Source organism: Opisthocomus hoazin, chromosome 8, assembly GCF_030867145.1.
Source record: "Opisthocomus hoazin isolate bOpiHoa1 chromosome 8, bOpiHoa1.hap1, whole genome shotgun sequence".
Classification (NCBI taxonomy): domain Eukaryota; kingdom Metazoa; phylum Chordata; class Aves; order Opisthocomiformes; family Opisthocomidae; genus Opisthocomus; species Opisthocomus hoazin.
The window spans coordinates 60,514,916-60,525,763 of record NC_134421.1 but is presented as its reverse complement, the minus strand read 5'-3'; the positions used below and the strand labels follow the sequence as shown (position 1 = coordinate 60,525,763).

At 45.3% G+C, this 10,848-nt stretch overlaps 1 protein-coding gene across 1 annotated transcript in view; it reads right to left on the bottom strand.

Moving 5' to 3' along the window:
* The window catches only part of FBXL13 (F-box and leucine rich repeat protein 13), a 103,489-nt gene that overhangs the window by 64,997 nt on the left and 27,644 nt on the right, over positions 1 to 10,848 (bottom strand). Inside the window, exon 9 of the mRNA XM_075428369.1 lies at positions 5,150 to 5,285. Coding sequence (XP_075284484.1) covers positions 5,150 to 5,285 — 136 coding nt within the window. The remainder of the gene's footprint in view (positions 1 to 5,149; positions 5,286 to 10,848) is intronic.

The following is a 10,848-nucleotide window of genomic DNA, read 5'->3' as shown; positions in this document are numbered from 1 at the left end:
TGGCCTAATTGCTGTAAAAGTTTGCAGGCCCTGGGAAATCCTAAACAGGTCACAAAATGTCCCTCTTAGGACCAAGGCTAAAATCTGGGGGTTGAAGTGATAAATAGAATAATTGTTTAGTAGCAGCCAGAGTCAAGGGGGGGGGGGTGTGATTATTCAGGGTTCTCAAAAAGTGGCATCAGAAAATGTTGCATCTGCTTGAAGGTTCCAGGGGGATGCTGAGCTGAACATACTGCCTACATCTAACAGCACAATATGTTTGGTGACACCTATTAAATGTGAAATCTGTAAATGAGGGACATACCAACAAGGACACTCTGGAGGAACATGGTTCCACAACTATCCTGCAAATAAAGGTTTCAGTGTGAACTTGTGAAATCAGTGTCATCTCAGGAAGCTCCACAAAAGAAAGACTTGCGCAATAACACCAAAATGAAATTCAGTACTTGAGTGGATCTGTCTAGACCTCTGAAAATTAAGAAGTGAAAAGACTTCTAGAGAGCAAGAGAAGAATGGACTGAAGTTTTGAATGCTGAAATTATTCTTCCTACTATTTTCCTTAGATGGCCTCTGGAGCTTTCAAGGCGTAGTCAGAAGTTTTTAACTACAATGCACTATGATTTTATTCCTTACTGTCTAAAGTTATTGCATACTTCAGTCTCTGCAACAATACTAGAGAATTGTTATAAAACAGATATAGTAGCATTCAAGCAGTGGTTTAGTTTCCTATATCAAAAAAAAGGGGTGGAGGGGGCAGTGGGAAGCCTTCCTTGAAAAACTAGCTGGAACCCATACTGCCATATTGGCATTTTCAGACACCCATACTGAGGACGTGGCAGAATAGCCAGTAATTGCAATTGCAAATAATATCAGAACACAAGAATTGAAATACTAGATCGGGGCATGGGTAATACAGGTTAGTGTGTTCTCCTGCGGGTGTCTAGGAGCAAACCCTTTGAGAAAAGACTGTATGAACAGGAAAAGCATATAGGAACTATGAAGATAGTATAGCAGCAGGTAGCCCAAGGAAAAAGACAAAAATATATTTGAAAAACATACATATGGGGGAAACAACTAATAGCTGATAAAAACTTCAGCATTACAGGGTTAACTTGCTATTTCTCTGAGCTTCTCCAAAATATACTGTAAAGTACACCCTCCATGAAACACCACAGCCACAAACCACAACTTAATGTTGACATTTCTTGGTTTCTGCACTATTTAATCACAAAAGTCCCAGAAGCACTTCCATGTCTAAAAGAAAATCATGGGCTTTCCTCTTCCTTTACACGCTTTTTAAGTCCTTTCTTTCAGTAATTTCTCTCTTGATTCCCTTTCCTTCTCTGCCCAGATAGGAAATTATTGCATGATAGTGCATTGTCTTTCTGATACGCAGCATATGTACTAGGAATGCTGTCTTAAAAAATAAACTACAGTACTTTATAGAACCAGTGCCCCTCTCTCCATACAGCACACATGAAACACTGAAAAGATTATTTTGCACCATGTTTTGCCATGACAGGATGCAGGAAAAATGGAAAGGTTCGTCAATGCTGTGACCACTTCTGGGAATAAAACACTTCAAAAGCTTCTGAGGAAACTTTAGCTCCTGTACTATGAATATGAATGGCAGCTTTTAAATGCAGTTCCCAGGCACACATGGAAGTCAAACAATTCTCTAAAATCACTGAGTGGGTGGAGTAATACCACAAACAGCTGAGCTGTAATCCATGCATCTCATATAGTCATTTTTCTCTGGCACAATAACACATTCATTTGCCAAAGACAGTCTGAGCTGGAATCATATAATATTCATATGTCTATATTAAACAACTACTATTTCATGCATACACCACATACCAAAGCTGCAGTACATAAAATCAATTTTTAAAAAGTGCAGCTAATTAATTTACAAAAAAAATATTAACATGATTAGCCAGCTGAACAGACCTAAACCCCAGTTAAATCATTGCTGTTTTACCACTAACAATAAAAACATGTTGCCAGAATCTGTGTAATCTTGGATTTATTCGGAAAGATGAGCTCAGAACTGTAGCTCAGGGAAATGTGAATGGAAAGGTTCATCGCATCTGTAGCCTATAACTGAACAGACAGTTCAACACTGTTAGCTGAAGGTAAGTCAAAGGAAGATATTTTCAATATGATTTTCAATCACTAAAAAAACATAGAGAAATGGTTTTGTGGCAATTTTAAACCATCCACAAGAGCTTCAAAAGAATGGGACAAGTAGGCTGTATGATCCACATCAATGAGTTTTAACAGAAGAAATATGTTACTAATCTAAATAGAAATAGTACACTGATATAAATGTGTTTCATTCTTAAAAAGAACTAGTGGGTATCTTAAAAGTTAGAAGAAACAGCTTTATAAATCAATGTGTTCTAAAAGGCCCTGTGGACCATCATATATGATTCACCACAATTAATTTAAAATTAATAGCACTGAATAGATGTAAATGGACATAATATTTGATTTTGAGCCTACAGAAAACATAAATTATCAACAAAAATGGAAGATACATAGTTTGTAGATACATAAATTGAATTCAGCGTCTTTGATATGTAAGACAAATGGAATGGATGGCAATCAATATCCTGATATTCCAGCTGATATAACCAACATGCTGATACTTCCAAGTTAAAATAATTTAACTAGACATGAATCAGTTAAACAATGTGATAGAAAAGGCAGTGTGTATATAAAATTTAGTTCTGTCGCAACTGTTCTTTACATGTTTTTAGCACTAAGCACAATAAACACCACTTTTAGTTTTATACTCTAACACAAGAGGAAAATAAAATCATAAAGGGATTTAACCTTTCTAAGTACAGTCCCCATAATGGAGCTGACGTGGCTGTGTATGATTACATTTGGCTTGCTTTCTTTATTAGATGCCAAGGTTCATTAGAATATTAAACTCAATTATTTCACTAAACAACTTGCATGCTGATATCATTGAGAACATTATTTTATCCTGTGATGTAAAAGCCAAGACCATGATCAAATACACTTTTTATTCTTGGCCAATTGTTCTTTTCTGTCACCACTCTAGAGAGCAAACCGTTCTCATCCCTAATTACATAGTCACTTTCTAAAACACAAGAAAACACACTGAAATTGTTATAGGCTGCATCAACAATTGAAATCATGTATTACCTTATTCAATAATAAATGCATTATAGCCTCAAAACATCAAAATACACTCTTTATTTGGAAAACAAAAATATTTTCCTTTTCTTTTTTATGCATTTGCATTCAATTAAAGTGCAGGCTAGAAACAAGTCAATCAGCAACATTCTTCTGCTTGAGAAATACTGAAGTAAAGCTGTGCCAGGAATCAAAAACACTTCTTGGGATCTTGCCTAGTTGTAGCAGAAAAGTTTTTTTCTCATGAAAACACTACCAGGATGTTCTAACACTCTTCACATAAAATGTCTGCATAACAGTTAGGCTGCAGGTAATCCCTAACAAATCAAGCACACTTTCACAGCTAGCACTGAACATCTAACATGGATCATAAAGGCTTTTATTTTTCCTGCCCACGTCTCTGCTTAGTGGAGCACACAACTGCATTGCGAAAAAGATTACTGACCTGAAACTATTGCAAAATGCTGTCACAAAGGGAATTAACCTCTGATCGCATTGTCATATGTACTTCCACACATATTACCAGGAAGGACTAAGATGCTTTTCTACATCCAGAGGTTTTGGCAGTAGAATCAAGTACCTATTATTTGTGCTAAAACTTGAACAACAGATTAATATCTTGGACCATGCTTGGATTCTCTTGGGGGGGAGGGCGGGGGGGCAGTCTGTGACCCCATTGTTGGAGGCCAGTAACTAGCAGTATACCCTCGGGGTCAGTACTGGGTCCAGTCCTTTTTAACATCTTCATTAATGATCTGGACAATGAAATAGTGTGTAACCTCAGCAAGTTTGCACAAAACACCAAACTGGGAGCAGCTGCTGATATAGCAGGTGCTCATGCTACCATCCAGAGGGACCTTGACAGGCTGGAGAAATGGGCTTGCAGGAACCCTATGAAGCTCAACAAGTGGAAGTGCAAAATCCTGCACCTGGGAAGGAACAACCCCAGGCACCAGTACATGCTGGGAGCAGCCCAGCTGGAAAACAGCTTGGCAGAAAAGGATCTGGGGGTCCTGGTGGACACCAGGTTGAACATGAGCCAGTGATGTGCCCTTGCCACAAAGAAGGTCAATGGTATCCTGGGCTGCATTAGGAGGAGTGTTGCCAGGACATCGAGGAAGGTGATCTTTCCCCTCTGCTCAGCACTAGTGGGACCACACCTGGAGTACCATGTCCAGTTCTGGGCTCTCTAGTACAAGGGAGGCATGGACATAGTGGGGAGAGTCCAACAAAGGGAAAAAAGATGATTAAGGGACCGGAGCTTATTTTCTATAAGGAAAATATCCCTCACAGCTGTGGGAGCTGTGACTGTTCAGCTAGAGAAGGCTCGGGGGGCTCCACAAAGCATATAAATACCTGAAGAGCAAAGAAGATGGAGCCTCTCTCAGTGGTGCCCAGTGACAGATGGGACAAAAAGCAACAGGGACAAACTGAAATGCAGGAGGTGCTATCTGAACATCAGGGAGCACTTTCTTACTATGAGGGTGACTGAGCACAGGTTGCCCACAGAAGCTGTGTAGTCTCCATCCTTAGGAGATACTCATAAGCTGTCTGGATGTGGTCCTAGGCAACCCGCTCTAGGTGGCTCTGCTTGAGCACAGGGGTTGGTCCCTGCCAGCCTGAACCATTCTGCAATTCTGGGATAATCTCAGTAGAGCCGGATTCTAGCATTCTGATATATTTAAGCACATGTTTGCATTCCAATCTTATTTGTCATATTACAGCATTTCACACATAATATAAACCACTCTGTGGCATTCTAGCAATGTTCAGTCATATGGATATCGCTGGGTCTGGAGACTGTAATGAAGGAAGGGGGCCACATTTAAAGTAATTTTACAGATCTCATACTCACATTGTTTCATTGTGGCTGGAAATATAGAGAATAATATAGGCAGTAAAATGAGACAATAGTGAAGCATAGAGGGAAGACACAGTTTAAAAAGAGAATTAAAATTTAAAATATACATGTAATACTTACTGATACTTTTAAAGCTAGGCCAGTGAAGAGAATAGCAACCTTGAAGATTCAAACGTATTACATACGGACGCCACTTCTGCAAAGTATTTACAACTATTTGGTCTTGAACTTTATGCTTCACTGATGAAAAATTGATCTAAAAATTTAAACAATTGATATATAATTCAATACTAAAAATAGGTAGCATATACAAAATACACAACATTATGAAAGCCACTAGTAAATATATGAAGTTCTATGTAAACACTGAATTAATAGTGTGGAAAACACAGAAAAGTCTGTGTATTACATACATAAAAATTCTAGACAGCTGACTAAAAACACTTAAATGTAGAGGAAGCAGTGTCTATAGTATTTTTGAAGCTGAGGCAAGTCTTGATCTGCCAAAATACGACATATCAGAATACTATGTGCAAAGAAAAGTGTCAGACTTGAATATTTAGTTTATTTTTTTGCTTTAATATGTATAAAATCCAAAAGTTGTTAACAAACTTTTTTTTCTAATTAATGGTCTACTGATACCTACCATCTTAGTTTTACTAGAAGATTCCTTCAGTGATTTAAGCTGCAGGCTGGGGATATCTAGATATTTGACTAAAAACATTATTTTTCTTAGTATCTGTCAAAAGTTCAAGTTTAAGAAGTTTTCACAAAAATTACTAGAAAATAGTTTTAACAGTTTATCTACTGAGTGTTTCAAAAAACCCAGGAAAGCCAACATACAAACATCTAATAAGAAATGTCTATTTTTTGGAGAAGAATTTTTCACACCTTCTTTAAATTTGCTCATAAAAAAAGCCACAAAAAGCGCTTTTTTTCCCCTTTTGTATAATCTGCTACAGCTACTCCACATCTGTTTGTTGTACAGAATCACAGAATCACAGAATGGTAGGGGTTGGAAGGGACCTCTGTGGGTCATCTAGTCCAACCCTCCTGCCGAAGCAGGGTCACCTACAGCAGGCTGCACAGGACCTTGTCCAGGCGGGTCTTGAATATCTCCAGACAAAGAGACTCCACAAACTCCCTCGGCAGCCTGTTCCAGGGCTCCGTCACCCTCAGAGGGAAGAAGTTCTTCTTCATGTTCAGACGGAACTTCCTGTGCCTCATTTTGTGCCCATTGCCCCTTGTCCTGTCACTGGGGACCACTGAAATGAGTTTGGCCCCATCCTCCTGACACCCACCCTTCAGATATTTGTAAGCATTTATTAGGTCCCCTCGCAGCCTTCTCTTCTTCAGGCTGAACAAGCCCAGCTCCCTCAGCCTCTCCTCGTAGGAGAGATGCTCCAGTCCCCTCACCATCCTCGTAGCCCTCCGCTGGACTCTCTCCAGTAGCTCTTCATCTTTCTTGAACTGGGAAGCCCAGAACTGGACACAGTACTCCAGATGAGGCCTCACCAGGGCAGTGTAGAGGGGAAGGAGAACCTCCCTCGTCCTGCTGGCCACACTCCTCTTGATGCACCCCAGGATCCCATTGGCCTTCTTGGCAGCCAGGGCACACTGCTGGCTCATGGTTAACCTGTCGTCCACCAGCACTCCCAGGTCCCTCTCTGCACAGCTGCTCTCCAGCAGGTCCACCCCAAGCCTGTACTGATGCATGGGGTTGTTCCTCCCCAGGTGCAGGACCCTGCATTTGCCCATGTTGAACCTCATCAGGTTCCTCTCTGCCCAACTTTCCAGCCTGTCCAGGTCTCACTGAATGGCAGCACAGCCTTCTGGTGTGTCTACCAAACCTCCCAGTTTGGTGTCATCAGCAAACTTGCTGAGGGTACATTCTAACTCTTCATCCAGGTCGTTGATGAAGAAGTTAAACAAGGCTGGGCCCAGTACTGACCCCTGAGGGACACCACTAGTTACCAGCCTCCAACTAGACTCAGCGCCGCTGACAACAACACTCTGAGTTCTGCCATTCATCCAGTTCTCTATCCACTTCACTGACCACGCATCCAGTCCATACTTCCTGATGGAAGGGAGATGTTATGGGAGGATGTTATGGGAGACTGTGTTGAAAGCCTTGCTGAAGTCGAGGTAGACAACATCCACGGCTCTCCCTTCGTCTACCCAGCCAGTCATGCCATCGTAGAAAGCTATCAGATTGGTCAGGCATGATTTCCCCTTGGTGAATCCATGCTGACTACTCCTGATAACCTTCTTTTCCTCCACTTGCTTGATGATGGCCTCCAGGATAAGCTGCTCCATCACCTTTCCCGGGATGGAGGTGAGGCTGACCGGCCTGTAGTACCCTGGGTCCTCCTTCTTGCCCTTTTTGAAGATTGGAGTGACATTGGCCTTTCTCCAGTCCTCGGGCACCTCTCCTGTCCTCCAGGACCTCTCAAAGATGATGGAGAGTGGCTCAGCAATGACATCCGCCGGTTCCCTCAGCACTCGTGGGTGCATTCCATCGAGGCCCATGGATTTGTGGACGTCCAGATCGCTTAAGCCATCCCTCACACAGTCCTCCTTGACCAAGGGAAAGTCATCCTCTCTGTGGGCTGCTTCTCTTACCTCCGGGGCCTGGGATTCCTGAGGGCCTGCCTTGGTAATGAAGACTCAAGCAAAGAAGGCATTCAGTAGCTCTGCCTTCTCTGCATCCTCTGTCACCAGGACACCCGCCTCATTCAGCAGCGGCCCCACATTGTCCCTAGCCTTCCTTTTGCTGCTGATGTAGTTGAAGAAGCCCTTCTTGTTGTTTTTGACATCCCTTGCCAGCTTCAATTCCAGGTGGGCTTTGGCCTTCCTCGTCGTATCCCTGCACGCTCTGACCACATTCCTGTACTCTTCCCAAGTGGCCTGCCCCTCTTTCCACATTCCATGGACCTTTCTCTTCCACCTGATCTCCGCTAGAAGCTCCTTGTTTAACCATGCAGGTCTCCTGCCTCCTTTGCTCAATTTCTTAGGGGGATGCACCACTCCTGAGCATGGAGGAAGTGACGTTTAAAGAGCGACCAGCACTCTTGGACCCCCCTGCCTTCGAGAGCCCTGGCCCACAGGATTCCTCCCAGTAGCTCCTTGAAGAGGCCAAAGTTAGCCCTCCTGAGGTCCAAGGTTTTGATCCTGCTTATCGCCCTGCTTCCTCCACACAGAATCCTGAGCTCGACCATTTCATGGCAGCCGAGTCTACCTCCGATATTCACATCCTCCACCAGTCCCTCCTTGTTTGTTAATACAAGGTCCTGCAGCGCACCTTTCCTTGTTGGTTCCTCCACCACTTGCATCAGAAAGTTATCATCAATGCTCTGTAGGAACCCCCTGGATTGCATCTGCCTAGCTGTATGGTCTTCCCAGCTGATGTCAGGGTGGTTGAAGTCCCCCATGAGAACCAGGGCCTGGGACTGTGAGGCTGCTTGTAGCTGCCTGTAGAAGGCCTCATCAACCTCCTCCTCCTGGTCAGGTGGCCTGTAGTACACACCCACCACAATGTCACCCGTGTGAGCCTGTCCCTTAATTCTAACCCACAAGCTCTCAACTCATTCCTCATTTGCCCCCAGGCCAAGTTCAATGCATTCCAGTTGCTTCTTCACATATAGAGCAACTCCACCACCTCTCCTTGTTGGCCTGTCTTTCCTAAAGAGTCTGTAGCCATCTATGACAGCATGCCAGTCATGTGAGTTGTCCCACCACGTTTCTGTGATGGTGACCAAGTCGTAGCTGTCCTGCTGTATAATGGCTTCCAGCTCCTCCTGTTTATTGCCCATGCTACGTGCATTGGTATAGACACACTTGAGCTGGGCTGTCAATCTCACCCCTGGCCTTGGCACGCCAAGCCTGGGCTCATCCCTAGTGAGGTGGTCTATGACCCCTTCCCCCTTCGAACCTAGTTTAAAGCCCTCTCAATGAGCCCCGCCAGCTCGTGGCCAAGAATTCTTTTTCCCCTTTGAGATAGCTGCGATCCAGCTGTTGCCAGCAGGCCCGGTGCTGTGTACACCTCCCCATGATCAAAGAAGCCAAAATTTGACCGATGGCACCAGTCCCTGAGCCACCTGTTAATCAGGTGAGTTTTCCTGCCCCTTTCAGTGCTGTTCCCTGCCACTGATGGGATGGAGGAAAACACCACCTGCGCCCCTGATCCCTCAACCACTCGCCCCAGTGCCCTGAAGTCCCTTTTGATGGCCTTGGGACTTCTTTCTGCTACCTCGTCCCCGCCAACCTGCATTACCTAGAGGGGGTAGTAATCAGAAGGCCGCACCAGACCAGGGAGTTTCTTCGCAACATCCCTAACCCGGGCCCCAGGGAGGCAGCAGACTTCCCTGTGGGATGGGTCCGGTCGGCAGATCGGGCCCTCTGTTCCCCTCAGAAGGGAATCACCTATGACAATGACCCTCCTTTTTTTCTTAGTTGAGGCAGTCGTAATACGTGGGGCTGTCTGACTCGTTCTAGGCAACCCCCTGGATGGAGCTTCACCTTCACCCACTTCCTCTGTGGCCGGTCCCTCACATTCCAGAGCCCCATATCTGTTGCTTAAGGGCAACTGGGCAGGTGAGGGAGGCCAGGAGGGGATTCTCTTGCCCCCCCGAGCAGGGACCCGTTTCCACTCCCCTCCATCTCTTAGGTCCCCTCTTTCTGCTCGGTGGCAAGAGGGTAGGGGGTTCTCTGCTTTTCGTGGAGTCACCTCCTGCTGCCTCGGCCTCAGGGAGGGCAGGGAGCGGCTCCACCAGTCGATCTCCCTCTCACACTCCCGGATGCTCCTCAGCCTCTCTACTTCCTCCTTCAGTTCTGCCACCAGGCTGAGCAGGTCATTCACCTGCTCGCACCGAACACAGCCGTTGTCTCTGCCGTTCTCCGGTACGAGCGCCAGGCTCAGGCACTCCCTGCAGCCAGAGACCTGGACACCTGCGTTCTTGCGTGGGGCCTCCGTCTGGGTCCCCACACTCCTTCTAGCAAGAGCTTTCCCACGGGTGGTAACCATGGCTAGAATATCTCCTGGATAGGCGATGCCCACTACTTGAGTTGCTAGGAGGAGCGGCTGCACTCTGCCTGTCGCCTTCCCAGCTCACCCTGCTTGCGCGAACTGCCGCGCAAACAACTGCCGCGCAAACAACTGCCGCGCAAACAACTGCCGCGCAAACAACTGCCGCGCAAACACAACTGCCGCGCCTCTCCCCGGCTGCTGCGCCGGCTCTGCTCTCCCGCGCTCCCTGGGGCTGCTCTTATCCCTGAGGGGGTTTGGCCGCTGTCACACTCGACTCCGCCCCCGCTGAGTCAGAGCTGCCGCTCGTTGGCACCTCCCGCTTTCCCGCTCGGGGGGCGGGGCTGGGGTCTCCTCTCTCTCTGTCTCTCTCTGTGTCTCTGTCTGTTTGTTTCTCTGTCTGTCTGTCTGTCTGTCTGTCTGTCTGTCTCTCTCTCTCTCTCTCTCTCTCTCGGCGCTTTTTGCCGCCTCAAGGGTCCCTCGGCGCGAGCCTCTGTTCCAGAGCCCTTCACCTTCAGTAGCTTCGATGTACATTTCATAATACACGTTTATCACCTAAATACTTTGAAAAATCAATCTCACCATTACTTCTATGCAGAATGCTTGGAAGTGGTTACAGTACCAGGAAGTCAGGAGTTCTTAACTTTTGCCAGTTTTTCGCTTTCTTCTAAGGATTTTGTTCTTCTTGTATTAAAATTATCAGAAGTTTTAATACAGGTTTCATTAAGATCATTAATTCATCACAGTAACTTAAGACTAGACCAAATAAAGGCTCCAGGCACCTTCAAGCTGGGCA